General features: G+C 36.2%; 1 protein-coding gene across 2 annotated transcripts in view; it reads left to right on the top strand.

The window, feature by feature from the left end:
- Positions 1 to 14775, top strand: part of TRIM23 (tripartite motif containing 23) — a 43673-nt gene extending 28898 nt beyond the window's left edge. Inside the window, exons 7-12 of one of the 2 annotated variants that reach the window (XM_012802774.2) lie at positions 4362 to 4496; positions 8425 to 8554; positions 9066 to 9176; positions 10581 to 10705; positions 13003 to 13108; positions 13431 to 14269. In XM_012802774.2, coding sequence (XP_012658228.1) covers positions 4362 to 4496; positions 8425 to 8554; positions 9066 to 9176; positions 10581 to 10705; positions 13003 to 13108; positions 13431 to 13489 — 666 coding nt within the window. In that variant the 3' untranslated portion in view covers positions 13490 to 14269. Of the gene's footprint in view, positions 1 to 4361; positions 4497 to 8424; positions 8555 to 9065; positions 9177 to 10580; positions 10706 to 13002 lie in introns of both variants that reach the window. The other variant, XM_003785870.3, reaches the window with a different exon arrangement.
- Positions 14776 to 16995: the final 2220 nt, after the last annotated feature.

Below are 16995 nucleotides of genomic sequence, written 5' to 3'. Positions count from 1 at the left end.
CGCCACCTTAGGTGTACGTGGCTGGCGCCTTAGCCGGTTGAACTATAGGTGCCGAGCCATTATTTGATTTTTTTTTGAGACAGTGTCACTATGTCACCCTTGGTAGAGTACTATGGCATCATAGCTCACAGCAACCTCAAACTCTTGGGGCTTAAGTAATTCACTTGCCTCAGCCTCCCAAGTAGCTGGGACTATAGGTATCTGCCACAATGCCCGGCTATTTTCTTGTTGTGGTTGTCATTGTTTTGCAGGCCTGGGCCAGGTTTGAACCCACCAGCTCTAGTGTATGTGGCAGGCGCCCTAGCCACTGAGCTATAGGCGCTGAGCCCACGTTTCTGTTTTAGGTCTACTTATACATACCTATAGATGAGATATAGCAAAATTACTGCCCTAGGAATTTCAGAAAAGCTTCAATCTATCTTATCCTTATTGATAATTGTGTTGATTTCAAGTCATTATAGACTAAATCTTTTATCATTTAGAGCTTTTTCTCTTATAGGAGTGTGTCCAGCCTGTAGCCTTACCAATCTTAAATTATCATTTGGTCCTTACCACATTGATTCTGTAACAGTTTATGTGTATGCCATTTATTTATTTATTTATTTATTTTTTGGAGATAGAGCCTCAAGCTGTCCCCCTGGATAGAGTGCTGTGGCATCACAGCTCACAGCAACCTCCAACTCCTGGGCTCAAGCAAGTCTCTTGCCTCAGCCTCCCAAGTAGCTGGGACCACAGGCGCCCGCCACAACGCCCGGCTATTTGTTGGTTTCAGCTGTCATTGTTGTTTGGCGGGCCAGGGCTGGATTCGAACCTGCCACCTTAGGTGTATGTGGCTGGCGCCTTAGCCGCTTGAGCCACAGGTGCCGAGCCTGTATGCCATTTATTAAGTTATTTTTCAGCTGCAATCCTACTCTTTTGTCCTCTGCTTTATGGTGTTTTAGCTGGAACTCAAAGGGCTCCACACTAGGCATTGTCAAGAGGGGGCCCTAGAGGAAGGCTGGACAGTGTGAAGTGGCTTCCGTGGTTTCTCTTTGGCATTCCTGTAAATGTTACTCCTCATGTGACGAGACCTTCTCAGATATCTGAGTTTAGCTCAATGGGGCGCCTCCATGATACCTCAGAGTTCTTTTTATTCTTTAAGTTAGTAACTATACCTAGTTAACAGTTATTTATATTATTTCTGTTCCAGTAACTGGTGTGATCTTTGTCTTCTGATTGGACCTTGATTGATATGATATGCCTATTTGTCTTTCCAGATGCTCACTGGATCATATTATTCATCTTTGTGTCTCTGAATTCTTTGTATCTAATAGAAAGAGCTTAATAAATATTAGTTCAACTCACAGTGGATAATCAAGCTGCAAGCAAAATCAGAATAAATCATGTCTTAAGTTGATATTTGCTTTTTTTAAGTAATACTTAAAACTGTTTTCATATTTAATAGTTACTTAAATAGTTTACAGTGTTTTAGAGTTTCTGAAGCATCATGTAATTGTTAATGATATGGCATTATCTCACTGTGTTAATGCCAAAAAAAATTGGGGTCTTAGATTCATTTTTCTTTTTGGGTGGGGACAGAGTCTCAAGCTGTCACCCTGGGTAAAGTGCCATGGTGTATAGCTCACAGCAACCTCTAACTCTTGGGCTCAAGTGATCCTCTTGCCTTAGTTTTTCTATTTTTAGTAGAGACAAGGTCTTGCTTTTGTTCAGGCTGGTCTCAAATTCATGAAGTCAAGCTGTCCACTCGCCTTGGCCTCCCAGAGTGTGAGGATTACAAGTGTGAGCCACTGTTTCTGGTCCCTTGTATTCATTTTTCATATGGCCCTGTTAGTTTTCTTCTGTTGTATGCCCACAGAATCCTAACTAATGTTCTTAAAAATTCCCACCACAGAGAAAGAGCAGAGGAATGTATGGAACATCACAAATTTATATTCACTTTTGAGAACAAAACCTAATCATCCCTCCCCTTCAAAGAGATTATGCATCATCTTAAGTTCTAGGCATGATGCCAGATACTGAATATTTGTTTATTCATTTAGCAAATATCTATTCATCATCTAGTATGACATGTACTTTTAAGTACTTAGAGTATATTAGTGAACCAAATAAGCAAAAGCCATAATCTTGTGGATTGGCAATAAATCCTAACTGTATCTAAATAAGTAAATTATATGTTAGGAAGTGATAAAAGCTAAGAGAAAAAGAACTCTACAAATTGTATGTTTGTGTTCATACAGCAGATTGCACTCTTAAATAGAGTAGTCAGGGTAAACATTATAGAGAGAAAGTGAGATTTGAGCAAAGACTCAAATGGGAAGAAGGTGAAGGAATTCAAGCCTTATTGGGGAAATAACATTCTACTTGAAGAAATCGTTAGAGCAAAAACCCTAGGGCAGCGTGCCTGGTATGTTCAAGAAACATCAAAAAAAGAGCCTCCTTGGATGGAATAGAGTAAGTGAAGGAGAGAGTAATAGGTGAAGTCAGAGGTAATAGGGAATTTTATGTAAGGAATGCCCTGTGGGAACTTCAAAGTCTATTGATTGAGTTGGGAGGACCATTGTAGGGTTTTGAGCCCAAGAGTGATTTGATCTTGTTAAAAGGGTGATTCTGGCTTATGTATATAAAATGGATTAAAAGAAGGCAAAGATGAAAGGAAGGAGTTCAACAGTTGGTGGCTGTTATATGATAGAATTTCAGATGACAGAAAATAGTAGCTTGAATAATGGGGGTTAGAAGTACCCAGATTCTAGATATTCAGTAATTTTTCTTGGCAGAACATATGTAGGGCATGAAAGAGAGAGGACCCAAGAGCGACTTCATGGTTATGATTCTGAGTAACTAGAACACTGAATTGCTATCAACAAGTATCCAACAGTGAGCAAAAACAGATAACACTATTCCTCTCATGTGCTTGTATGTTGTAGGAGATCTCTTTCATATGAAGATTATGTTGATATATGAATAGAATATTCTGGAATAATATTCAAGAAAAAGTTCTTGACTTTGAGGGGAGGGCCTGAGGATGTAGAAAAAAACCAGTGTATACATATCTTAAATTATTTTAAAAACTAAGAGAAAGAGAAAAGTTTTTATTTTAAAAACTAGAAAAAGAGAAAAACCAGTATATATGTATCTTAAATTATTTTAAAAACTTTCTAGAAGTAGAGCATATATAGAGAAATATGTCTGATCATTAGTGTGCAACCAGCATATAGATAAAATAACAACATTTTCACTACCCCAGAATCCCTTCATACTTTTTTCTACTTGCCTTCCCCCAAGGACATACCACTATTCTAATTTTTAATGCATACCTTGGTTGTTATGATAATTAATATAAGTGAAATTATACACTGCATGGCTCAGCACCTACTCAGTGGCTAGGGCACCAGCCACGTACACTGGACCTGGCAGGTTTGAATCCAGCCCAGGCCAACCAAAAAATAGCCAGACATTGTGGCAGGTGCCTGTAGTCCCAGCTACTTGGGAGGCTGAGGCAAGAGAATTGCTTAAGCATAAGAATTTGAGATTGCTGTGAGCTGTGACGCCACAGCACTCTACTAAGGGCAACATAGTAAGACTCTAAATTCTCCATGCCATGTCTTCTTTTACCCTAAATTATGTTTGTAAAATTCATATGTAGTTGTGGTTTATTCTCATTGTGATATAGGCAGGACCCCTTGAGACCAGGAGTTCAAAGTTAGCCTGGACAACCCTGTCTATTAAAAAATGTAATTAAAAAAAAATTAGCTAGGATTTATATATTTTTAAATATATTTATCAGTATACTGCAGTATATCCATTCTTTTATTAATACTCTTAAATTATTATTTTTTATATGCAACAATATGAATGAATATTTTCCCCTCAGAAGAAAATTTTTTAATTAATTTATTTTTATTGTATAGTGAATTCTGGGCTTTTAGTGTACCCATCACCTAAATAGTGTACATTGTATCCTATTTTTCATATTCACCCCCCTCACTGGGTGTCCTTGTGTAGCTATAGTCTAGCTCCCACTTATAAAGTAGAACATGCAGCATTTATTTTTCTGTTTCTGAATTACTTCTCTTAGGATGGTACTGCAGCCTCAAACTCCTGGGCTCCAGTGATCCTCCTCGTCCTTCTCCTTCAGCCTCTTAAAGTAGCTGGGACTATTGGTGTGTGCCACCATGCCTAGTTCATTTATTTAAAATTACATTTTTTTATAGACAGGGTTGTCCAGGCTAACTTTGGACTCTTGGCCTCAAGGGGTCCTCCTGCCTCAGCCTCCCAAAATGCTGGGATTTTAGGTGTGAGCCACTGTGCCTGGCCACTTTTCTTTATTTCTTTAACAAAAAATACTATTTTCCCTTTTCTAGGATGACTGTAGAGTTGTCTTGGCAAAACAAGAAATTACAAGGTTACTGGAAACATTGCAGAAACAGCAGCAGCAGTTTACAGAGGTCGCAGATCACATTCAATTGGACGCCAGCATCCCTGTCACTTTTACGAAGGTAATGTACTATTCTTTAGGTTTGTTTTCTAACAAATTACGATTGATTTTCATTTCATGATAATTAGCTTGAAGAGACAGTTAGGAAACTGATGCATTATAGAATTTTTTTGTTTTTTTGGACAGAGTATCATTCTGTTGCTTGGGCTGGGTGCCTTGGCCTCAGCCTAGCTCACAACCAACCTCAAACTCCTAGGCTCAGGCAGTCCTCCTGTCTCAGCCTTCTGAGTAGCTAGGACTACAGGCCACCTGGCTAATTTTTATATTTTTAGTAGAGACAGTTTGGTTTTGTGGTGGGCCTTAAACTCTGACCACAAGCAGTCTTCCTGCCTCAGCTTCCCAGAGTGCTAGGATTACAATGCTTTATAGCTGTAATCCAGAGATGTTTAGCTCTTCTTATCTCTGGCCCCTCTACCTTTTTTACTTTGTTCCCCATAGAAAACCATTTAGTATTTTTTCTGAGTTTTCTTCATTATTTAAAAAAATAGAGAAATATCATTTATGTATTTGTATGTACATTCCCTGCATTTAAAGGTAGACTATAGACTACCTTATACACTTTTTTCCTTCTTTGTTCTTTTACTATACATTTTAAAAATCACTGCATAGCAGTATATAGGGTGACTTTTTTATTCCTTTTTACCGTTGCAAGGTGCTTTATTGCATGGATGTACCACAATTTTTTTATTGAGGTGGAAAACACAATGTAAAATTTACCAGCTTAACCATTTTTAAGTATACAGTTCAGTACTGTTGAGTATATTCATATTGTTGTGAAAGACATCTCCAGAGATTTATCTTATAAAACTCTATATCCTTTAAATAATAATTCCCCTTTCCCACTCTCTCCTTAGCCCTTGGTAACCACCATTCCACTTTTTGTTTCTGTGAATTTAATTAGTTTAGATACTTTATATAAGTAGAATTATACAGTATTTGTTTTTTGTGGCTGGCTTATTTCATTTAGCATAATGACTTCGAAGTTTATCCACATGAGAGGATCATTCCATTATAATGCTGAATAATATTTCGTTGTATATCTGTGCCACATTTTGTTTATTCATTTATTTGTCAAATTTACTTTCACTCTTGGTTACTGTAAATTGTGCTACTATGAACATGGGTGTACAAATATTTCTTTGAGACGCTGCTTTCAATTCTTTTGTATGTATACCCAGAAGTGAAATTAGTGGATCATATAGTAGTTCTATTTATAATTTTCTGAGGAACTATGATACTGTTTTCCATAGTAGTATGGCATATTACGGTTCTACCAGTGGTGTACAAGGGTTTGATTTCTCTATATTCTCCCCAACACTTGTTATTTTCTGTTTGTTTTTGGCTGGTAGCCATCCTAATTAGTGCAAAGTGATACCTGGTTTTGGTTTTGATTTGCGTTTCTCTGCTTAGGCCGTTTTGTGTATTGTCTTGAATATGTCTGTTGAAGCCCTTTGCCCAGTTTTTGATTAGGTCATTTGATTTTTTTATTGTAGGAGTTCTTTATATGTTCTAGATATTAATTCCCTATCACATTTTTGATTTGCAAATATTTTCTCCCATTATGTAGGTTACCTTTTCACTTTCTTATTTGTGTCTTTTGATGCACTAAAGTATTAAGTTTGAGGTAGTCTCATTTTTCTATTTCTGCTTTTATTGCCTATGTAAAATAATACTCATGTGGCAGGAACATTTGTAGAGACTTTTTATGTGTATTTAAAAAAAATTAATCCTTAGCTGGGCACAGTGGCTTCTCCTATAGTCCTAACACTCTGGGAGGCCAAGGTGAGTGAATTATTTGAGCCCAGGAATTCGGGACCAACCTGAGCAAGAGCGAGACCCCTGTCTCTACGAAAATAGAAAGAAAAACTGAGGCAAGAGGATCTCTTGAGCCCAGGAGTTTGAGGTTGCTATGAGCTCTAAAGATGCCATGGCATTCTACCCCCCCCCCAAAAAAATTAATTCTGCTAAGAATTCTATGTGACTTTTATAATATTTTTATCCTCTTTTTATGAGATGAGAGAAGTTAGGCAGAGAGGTCATACAATTAGTAACATATACGAGTATGTTTGTTACAGCATTGTTTATAATTGCAAAAAAAATCAGAAATGAGGCTGGGCACAGTAGCTCATGCCTGTAATCCTAGCACTCTGGGAGGCTGGAGCGGTTAGGTAGCTTGAGCTCAGGAGTTTGAGAACAGACTGAGCAAGAGCAAGATCCCTGTCCCTAAAAATAGCCAAGCGTTGTGGCGGGCATCTGTAGTCCCAGCTGCTTGGGAGGCTGAGGCAAGAGGATCATTTTTATCCAAGAGTTTGACGTTGCTGTGAGCTCTAATTACACCATGGCACTCTACCCAGGGCAACAGAGTAAGACTCCCTGCCATCTCCTCCCTGCCATCTCCCTCCCAAGCCCCAAATCAGAAATGACCTAAAAGATTAGGCGTCCTCAAACTATGGCCCACAGGCCACATGCAGTCCGCCTAGGACATTTACCTGGCCCGCCAGGTGTTTTTGCTGCCGCTGCCTTAGCAGCCGACTCATCCTGGGGCCTGTAGTCCGGCCCTCTAATGGTCTGAGGGACAGTGAACTGGTCCCCTGTTTAAAAAGTTTGAGGACCCCTGTGACTATCAGTTGGAGACTGGTTACATTGTGGTTCATGGAATATAAGAAAGCATTAAAAGGAAAAGGTTAATCCATATAGATTGAAAGAATTCCTTAATAAACTGTTGAGTGAAAACCAGTTGCATTGTCTGGATATGTAAGGTATTTCTTTTTAAGTTTTTTTTTTTTTTAAACCATATTTGTTTGTGTATGTTGGCCAATAAGTACATGGGAAAGTATGTGGAGGGATATACACCAGATTGTTAATAGTGGATGTTTCTGGGAACTGAGCAGCAGTTTATTTATTTATTTTTTGAGACAGAGTCTTACTTTGTCACCCTTGGTATAATGCCATGGCGTGACAGCTCACAACAACCTCAAACTCATGGGCTTAAGTGATCCTCTTGCCTCAGCTGGGACTACAGGCACCTGCTACGATGCCTAACTATTTTTAGAGATGACGTCTTGCTCTGGTTCAGGCTAGTCTTGAACCTGTGAGCTAGGGGCAATCCATCAGCCCAGGCCTCCCAGAGTTCTAGGATTACAGGTGTCAGTCACTGTGCCCAGCCTCAGTTTTTGCTTTTTTTTTTGAGACAGTGTCTCAAACTGTCGCCCTCAGTAGAGGACCATGGTGTCACAGCTTACAGCAACCTCAAACTCTTGGGCTCAAGTGATTCTCTCTCTCTCTCTCTCTTTTTTTTTTGAGACAGTCTCACTATGTTGCCTTTGGTAGAGTACCTTGGCGTCACAGCTTACAGCAACGTCTGACTCTTGGGCTTAAGCAATTCTCTTGCCTCAGCCTCCCAAGTAGCTAGGACTACAGGTCTACAGGTGCCCGCTACAACTCCTGGCTATTTTCTTGTTGCAGTTGTCATTGCTGTTTAGCTGGCCCAGGCCAGGCTCATACCCGCCAGCCTTGGTGCATGTGGCTGATGATGTAACCGCTGTGCTATGGGTGCCAAGCCCATTTTTTGATTTTAATTAATGTGGCACTATTTTGAGTTTTAGTATAGCATAAAACATGCTTAAAGATTTAAAGAAGATTCAGTTTTTTTCAGATTTCCTGGAAAAATCAAGTGGTATATTTTATTTATACAAAGGCAAAATGGTCAGTTTTACAAAGGAAAGATTTAGCCATGGGAAGGAACTCATCTCAGAGAAAATCAGATTTGGGGATTCTGAAGATTATTGTTCAGATTATAGTTGGTCTAGGAATGAGGGAGTCATGGAAATAATTAAAAAAGGTCATTTATTTGTAAAGAGAAAGTATAAATACTATTATTTTCTAATTCCATATCGAGTTCAAAACTTTTAAAAAATTTTAAATTCTAGGACAATAGAGTTCACATTGGACCAAAAATGGAAATACGTGTTGTTACATTAGGATTAGACAGTGCTGGAAAAACTACTATTTTGTTTAAGTTAAAACAGGATGAGTTCATGCAGCCCATTCCAACAATTGGTAAGTATGAATATTGCTTTTTTAAACTTAATGGACATTTTAGGAACAAACCCTAGGTTAAAGCTGAGTTCTTGGGTCTTAATTGATACTCTAGCAGAGTGATGTGGCCTCTTTTCTGTCTCTACGATACCAACATTTCAGAGAAAAAAATGCAAGATTCAGTGGCTATGGGATTGAAATGCATAATAAGAAGGAACAGAGTATGGGTGAGATGGTTGCAGGAATAGAGAATTGATGATGCTGGCTAAGGGTTAGGGGTTAGGGGATAGTAGTGGTGCAGAAGTGGCAGGTACATGGATTCCAAGATTCTAAGGAGACCCTGGTGGACCCTAGAGAGCTGTCAACTGTTAAGGTGTACATTCTCTATATAGGATTAGAAATGGAGTTGATTGGCTGCAGTTGATACTGCTGCATGTTGATAACTTGTCAGTCACAATTATGAAACAGCCTGTGTTTGATGTGTCATTTGTTATAAATATACTATAAAAGTAACTTTTTTTTTTTAAATCAGGTTTTAATGTGGAGACTGTAGAATATAAAAATCTAAAATTCACTATTTGGGATGTAGGCGGAAAACACAAATTAAGACCATTGTGGAAACATTATTACCTCAATACTCAAGGTAAGCGTCAAAACTAACATCTTTTCAGAGTTTTAGGATGACAGTTTTTAGTACACTGATTTAAACTAGCAAAGCTAGCATTTATGACTAAATGCTTGACTATACACTTAAATATCAGTGGGCAATCCTTTTTCTTTTATTTCTTTCTTTCTTTCTTTTTTTTTTTTGAGACAGAGCCTCAGGCTGTTGCGCTGGGTAGAGTGCTATGGCATCACAGCTCACAGCAACCTCCAACTTCTGGGATCAAGCGATTCTCTTGCCTCTGCCTCCCAAGTAGCTGGGACTATAGGCACCCGCCACAATGCCTGGCTATTTTTTTGTTGCAGCCATCATTGTTTGGCGGGCCCAGGCTGGATTCGAACCTACCAGCTCAGGTGTATGTGGCTGGTGCCTTAGCTGCTTGAGCCACAGGCGCTGGGCCATCTTTCTTCTTTTTTTTGAGACAGTCTCATTTTGTCATCTTTGATAGAGTGCTGTGGGGTCATAGCTCATACTCAACCTCAAACTCTTGGGCTCAAAGTGATTCTCTTGCCTCAACCAAATAATCAGGGACTATAGGCAGCAGCCACAATACCTGGTTATTATTCTGCTGTTCAGTTCATTTCAACATTTATCCTGTTACAACCTCTCAGTAGTCCCACCCCTTTGTTTCCATTCACAAATAGTTGTTAGCTGCAAAAGAACTTATAGTGGCTTGCTTTTGCCTACAATATATCTTATCACATATGTTCTCCCTCGCCTTCATTCCTTTCTGGGCCCCATTCTACAGTTTTGCCTCTTACACTCCAACATGTTTATGTTCATGCCACCTGTTCCATATGTCATCCTACTTTCCACCAAAATGAGAGACTAGCTAATTATCTTTACTTGCTATTTTGGTATTAAATTTAGAATGAACTATGATATTAAAAAATGGAATTTTGAATATGAGGAATGGTTGAAAATCTGGGAATGTTTATCCTAGAGAGACGAATACTTTGTAAAGATAAATTGGTGATGTTTTTGTTCTTAAAAGACCAACTTTTGCTAAAGAACATAGTATTTAAAGAACAAGTAGCATCAGTAGGTAGACGACATAAGAGGCACATTTTCATTCACTCTGTATATCACTTATTACTGCATAATCACTTACTGCATAAGTGATATATAGAGTAATTTGTGTTTGATAGAACATGTGTTGTAAATCCCATCATAGATGGGGAAACTAAAACAAATAAGTTATGTGAAGTACTTGAGTTATACTCTGGTGTTCCTACCATAATAGGCAATCTTTATGTGAAAACAAGGCTGGTAGACAAAGTATAACCAAAATAAGATAGAGCAGTAAATATTTGGTCCAGTTATTGAAACTTAATAAGTGACTAATTGAATATTTCTGTGGTCTTTTTTTTTTTTTTTTGGTAGCTGTTGTGTTTGTTGTTGATAGCAGTCATAGAGACAGAATTAGTGAAGCACATAGTGAACTTGCAAAGTTACTGATAGAAAAAGAACTCCGAGATGCTTTGCTCCTGATTTTTGCCAACAAGCAGGTAATATGTTTTTATTATTTTAGTAGTTTTGTGTATTCTATGTCATAAAGCAGCTTTGGAAATTTTAAAAGAGAATCAATTTTATAGATATTTTCAAAGTTTCTGCTATGTATTTTGAGTACAATCTATGTGAAAAGTGCTGTGCTATACAGAAAAGAAATAAGGTAGTTGATGCTTACAAGAAACTTCTGTGTATATAGGTGAATACATACACGTAATTCAAATACAAAGAACTTCAATAATATTAAAAGTGTAATGGGGGATTAGGAGAGATAATAGTTCTAAAGATGCATCTTATCAGATTTGCAAAACATAGCATTCAAGTTGAAGTTATTATAAGATTTGAAATTATTGTTAAGACTTCAAGGCAATATGAGAAAAAGAATGTTACAGGCAAAGAAAATAATAGCATTAATGTTTTTTAAGGAGAATCAAGAAGACCTATATGTGAGGTATAGAGAATGAAGAAGAAAATCTAGAATAACAGCTGAGGCTACACTGAAGGCCTGACAGGGTAGACTGAGAAATTTAGGTTTTATACTGTGAACAGAGGAGAACCATGAAAATGTTTTCTTACTAATGGGTGATAAGATCATATCAGTGTATTAATACCTTAATTCTGGGGGTAGAATGAATCAGGCAAAGGGACTAGAGATAAGGAGATGCTTTAGTAAATTGCTAAAATCAAGTGAGACTTGAGAGTCTGAATTAGAGGATTTGAAAGGTGGGGTAGATGGAAGAGATTTTATGGAGGTGGAATTGTTGGAATTGGTGACTGAATAGGGAGGACCAAGGACTGGGAATAGCTGAAAATCCCTAGATCTTGAGCCTGAGCTTCTAGGAGGATGAGAAACCTTTTTTTTTTTTTTTTTTTTTTTGAGATAGAGTCTTACTTTGTCACCTTCAGTAGAGTGCTGTGGCATCATACTTCACAGCAGCGTCAAACTCTTGGGCTCAATAGATCCTCTTGCCTCAGTCTTCTGAGTAGCTGGGATTGTAGGTACCTGTTCAATGACTGGCTAATTTTTTTTATTTTTTTTAAAGATGGGCTCTTGCTTTTGCTCAGGCTGGTCTTGAACTCCTAAACTCGAGGGATCAGCCCACCTTGGCCTTCTGTCTGTAGTGTTGGATTATAGGCATGAGCCACCTTACCTGGCCTATGAGAATGCTTTTATGTGAAGTAGAGGTAGAAGTAGAGTAGAATAGATGTTATAGGAGGGGAAGAGTAGGATAAAGGATAAAGAATTTTCTCCTTTATAAAAAGGACAAACTATTAAGAACTGGTACATTTAACCTTACCTATGATTGATAGATATGCAAATATGGCAAAGTGAAGATACCCTTTTCTACCTATCAGATAGTTAAAAATGAAAATGTTTCATAATCCTCAGAGACTCACTTACACTGTTAGTATGGTTATTAAACTGAGACATTTTATTGGAGGGCAACTTGGCAGTATTTTTCAAAGTTTTAGATGCATATTTTACCCTGCAAGTCTACCAGTAGTAGTATATCCTTATAGACAATATCCAAATGTGTGTGTGTGTGTGTGTGTGTATATATATGGATTTATAATAGCACATAGGCATATAACTTCAATTTGAATATTCAGTTTAAGACTGGTTAAGTAAATTATGTTGCATTCATACACGTAACATCATGAAATTCTCATGTTAAAAATGTGGAAAATCTGCTTGTACAGAGAATGGAATAATACCTATCTTCAATAAATTTGTTAAGTTAAAAAAAAAAAAAACCCTGCAAGATATAGAAAGCCTAAAGTATATCACTGTTTGTGTTTATTTGCATGAATATACCTGGAAATTTTCTGGAAAAATATAAAAGAAATGGTTACCAGTAGTTGCTCCTAGGAAGTCAAAGCAAAGATGTTCAGAGTGGGAATGTAATGAACTCTTCATTATATAAATCCTACATATAAACCATTTTTCTGGTATACATGTGTTAATTACTTTTATTAGGTTGATGCCTTTTAATGAGTTAAGCAATGTCTTTTCATTCAGATCACATGACCTTTATTGATTTTATTGTTAGGCTATCCTTGCAAAAAATACATACACATACATGAATCACTTTAACCAAAACTCTTTATTTTCTTATTAGTCTGATAATTAATGAAAGATGAATCTAGGTTTTAACCTTTGCTTAGGCTTTTGTTAGAATGCTATCAACCGAATTCTATATAAATGATAATAATTAGAAAAATAATTTGGATGGACTGATAAAAAATTATGATGTATTTACATATATATATGTGTGTGTATATATATATCTTTCAGGATGTTGCTGGAGCACTGTCAGTAGACGAAATCACTGAACTTCTCAGTCTTCATAAACTATGTTGTGGCCGGAGCTGGTATATTCAGGGCTGTGATGCTCGAAGTGGTATGGGACTCTATGAGGGGTTGGACTGGCTGTCACGGCAACTTGTGGCTGCTGGAGTATTGGATGTTGCTTGATTTTAAATGCAGCAGTTGTTCAGAGTTTTGTAGTGAAGAGTTATTTTGCACCTAACATGTACGAAATTCTGTTCTCAAAGATGATAATTTAGGTTGTGTATATAAAAAGAATCTTGGCTTGGGAATTCAGTAGATTATTGTTTTAAAATTATTTTGTGGCAAAATTTAAATATCTGAGCAGATTAGATTGGGTTAAATAGAGATTTCTTGAATATACATTGTTTTAAATAGTACATTTATTATTTAAGTTTTTCAGATTATATGTGACCCATATATTGGGAAAGAAGTAGTCACAGAGAAAGGGTAAGTGAAGGTTTATTGTTTCAGTGACAAAAGAATAGCCAACTGAGTGCCTAAGGAAACCTCTTAGTGAGGTGCAGCTGCTTCTTTACCCTGCCTTTTCATGGAATTTTGGCAGTATTTAGTAGTAGGAATGACACTCGCTTAATGAAATAGAATCCGAACTGCATATTTGGGTAACAGGATTACTTTACTTTTATTTTAAGTTGTTTAATGCTAACAACTATAAGCTATAGAAAGTTAATATTTTATACAGTGTTTCATTACAACTTTTCTCCTAAAGCATTTTGTATAAAACACAGTGAGACACAACGAAATATTATCTAACTGGGCCTGATTGTCAGATTAGTAATAAACTGAAGAACAACTAATAATAAAACTGTGAAAGTTACTTGATCTTCACTTATGAAGGACCTATTAGTCTTATATATAATAACCATGCTTACGTATTATTTCCTGGGTCAGAGAGCTTAATTGGTCCTTCCATTTTTCAACATTTAAAGTACTTGGTAGTGTTTCTTTCTAAATAATATTGCATCCTTGTGGGTATGACTATGGGTGAAATATAGTAAGTAACAGAAAACCAGGGTCAGCATAATGTAAAAGGTAGAGACCTAAGTGGAAAACTAACTTTACCTTAAGAGAAGTCATTTAAAGAATGGGGAATGCTTATTACTTTCCCATAATAAGTGCATTTATCTTGACAAGAGAACTTGATCAAAGCTCTTCATGATAAGGCCTTGAAAAGCTATTTAAGAAGAAAAGTATGTCTAAAGAAGGCAAAGAAATATTTTTAAAGTTTACATTTATTATTCAGTGTTGTGAGTAAATAAAAATTTTGTGCTCTTTACTGTTTTTCATTTTTAAAGGATACTCTCTTATAATGGAAGCATGATTTATTATATTTAAATGGGTAGATTGAAATTTTATGGTTTTTAAAATGCTCTTAAACTTTAAGACAGTTTAATCATAAATCTTATTAGTTGATTTGAGAAGACAGTGATATCTGATGACAAGATGTGATTTTAGGTGGCACTCAGTTTGGTTTAGTCTTTTCAAAATTTTTGTTGTTTAAAAATAATAACTTTTAGAAACAAAGCATTAAAAAAAGCCCATCAATGATATGGGCAATATGTAAATAAGTAAATACAATGTTTTGTCCTTTGTTTTTCAAGTAAAAGTTTATGCTGTTACAAGTGTAGTTTGTGTGCATAGTAATAATTTTGAATTATTTAATATTTGACTGATTTCTATAATCGTGAAAAATAAAAAAGGTGTTGCATTTGCTTGTCAGCCCTTAAACTGTTTTTTCTAATAGGTAATTGGGGGAAAAAAAGTATAACACTAACATGTAAACTTGCTTCCCTTCTAAGTTATTTAGATTGAGCTAAGTTTTAAATTCACAATCTTAGCATGTAACTGAACATAATTTAAAAACTATGCTTAGACACGATTATAATGTATATATAGCAGGAGTGTGTGTGTGATTTTTTTTTTTTTAAAGAGGTACTTTTCTCAGGCTTCTGTTACTATTTGTGGTTGTATTCTTTCACTAATAATCAGTTAAGAATATGACATTTCTTGTGAAATGTCAAATTAAGGATAAGAGTGATGTTTTAAATACAATATTTGTCTCATCACTCTGAATTTCTGTATTAACCCTATATATCATTATATGATTTATGTAAAGCAAGTTTGTTAAATGGATAGCCCTGGTTTATAATTCAGCTTTATAACAGCCAGAAGCTATAATTTGCACTACATACATGATCAGTATAGATAGCAATAAAATGTTAAAATCATTTTAAAGAAGTCCTATTATTATTCTAAAACATGTTTCTTAAACCATCTATCTAGTATTAATGCTAGTAACCTATTTAAACTGTCATTATTTGTGCTGTGCTTAAGAGAAATAATAAAACACAGTGGGTGGGGATTGACTTGCCTAAAGCAAAAATTTAGAATGAATTATTCTGTATTTGCAATGTAGGTCATATTTAATTAAGTAATAAAACTGTAGTATTTTGTAAGAAGAGCTACAACTTTTCATTGAACAAAGTGAAACTTCATTTTTTGTATTGCTTCTTAAATTGTAAATGTAACTTTATTTCATAAGAGAACATAGAATTTTAAATGACTAATTTAGAAAATGGCTTGGAAAATTTAGCTATAATGTATGAACTAATATTGCTAAGAGAAAGGCTTTTTATATGGTAAAGGAATTTGCAAAGTGGTAACTGGAAGGAAGATAGCTATATTCTTCTCTAAAGGAATAAAGAATGAAAAGGACTAATGAGTAAGTATGATATTATATCTTGATAATTTAAAACATGCTTTTAAACCATAGTAATATAGGTTTTTAGGTTAAGGTTAACCTAATCTTCCAATTAGGTTAAGGTTCTGACATGAATGGAAAAACTGATTATCAAATTATTACTCAAGTGTATTTGAGGGGGGAATGAGACATTGTACCACTTGGTGGCAGTATTACCAAAAATTTAGATCAAACTTTTAGGAATGCATAAAATTAGTTAGGTAAGTCTAAACACCTAAAATTAAGAAAAGGTCAATGTCACAGTAGAAAGTCATTTTATATCCAACTTTAAGTTACACTTTTAAAAAGGAGGACATATGGGTTTAAAGTAGCACAGTTTGCTATATTCTTCTACTTCACAAGTGAGTGGTAAAGGAAATAACACTGCTGAGTAAAGTATAAAATATGAATTCCCTAAACAAGTCTTTTGAGCATGTTCCTCCTGTAAGTTACTGGAAGAATCTGTATGGAAACTAGAGGAGTGCTTCTTAATAGTTACGAAGTAAGTTATAAGGGTTAGTGAAGAAGAGATGAAATTCAAACAGGACTTTGAGTTCATATTGTCTTACTGCTCCATTTTCTACTAATATCTCCATTATTAGATACCAACACTTTTATGTATACTTATTGATGGTATAATTACTAAAGAAACACTAGAAGACATAATTATTTGGCTACAATAGAAAAGAATGTGAAAATAAATGAACTTGCATATAAAACCATGGATTTGGGTATTTATTTTGATTCTTGTATTTGATAAAATACTTAATAATTATTAAGGAAAAATTGACAAACAGGACTTCCTATTTATTTATTGAAGCCAGGCATCCTCAAACTATGGCCCACGGGCCACATGCAGCCTGCCTAGGACATTTATCCAGCCCACCGGGTGTTTTTGCTGCTGCTGCCTGTCCTGCTTAGCAGCCGACTCGTCCAGGGGCCCGCAGTCTGGCCCTCTAACGGTCTGAGGGACAGTAAACTGGCCCCCTGTTTAAAAGGTTTGAGGACAACTGATTGAAGCCTTCCTGGTTACTACTTTTTTTTTGGTGGGGGACAGAGTCTCACTACATCGTGCTCAGTAGAGTACCATGGCATCACAGCTCACAGCAACCTCAAACTCGTGGGCTTAAGTGATTATTTTGCCTCACCCTCCCAAGTAGCTGGGACTACAGGAGCCAGTCACAACACCTGGCTGTTTT

This window comes from Otolemur garnettii, unplaced genomic scaffold (genome assembly GCF_000181295.1).
Source record: "Otolemur garnettii isolate 467f Iridium unplaced genomic scaffold, OtoGar3 scaffold00017, whole genome shotgun sequence".
NCBI lineage: Eukaryota > Metazoa > Chordata > Mammalia > Primates > Galagidae > Otolemur > Otolemur garnettii.
This window is presented reverse-complemented; position numbering and strand designations above follow the sequence as displayed.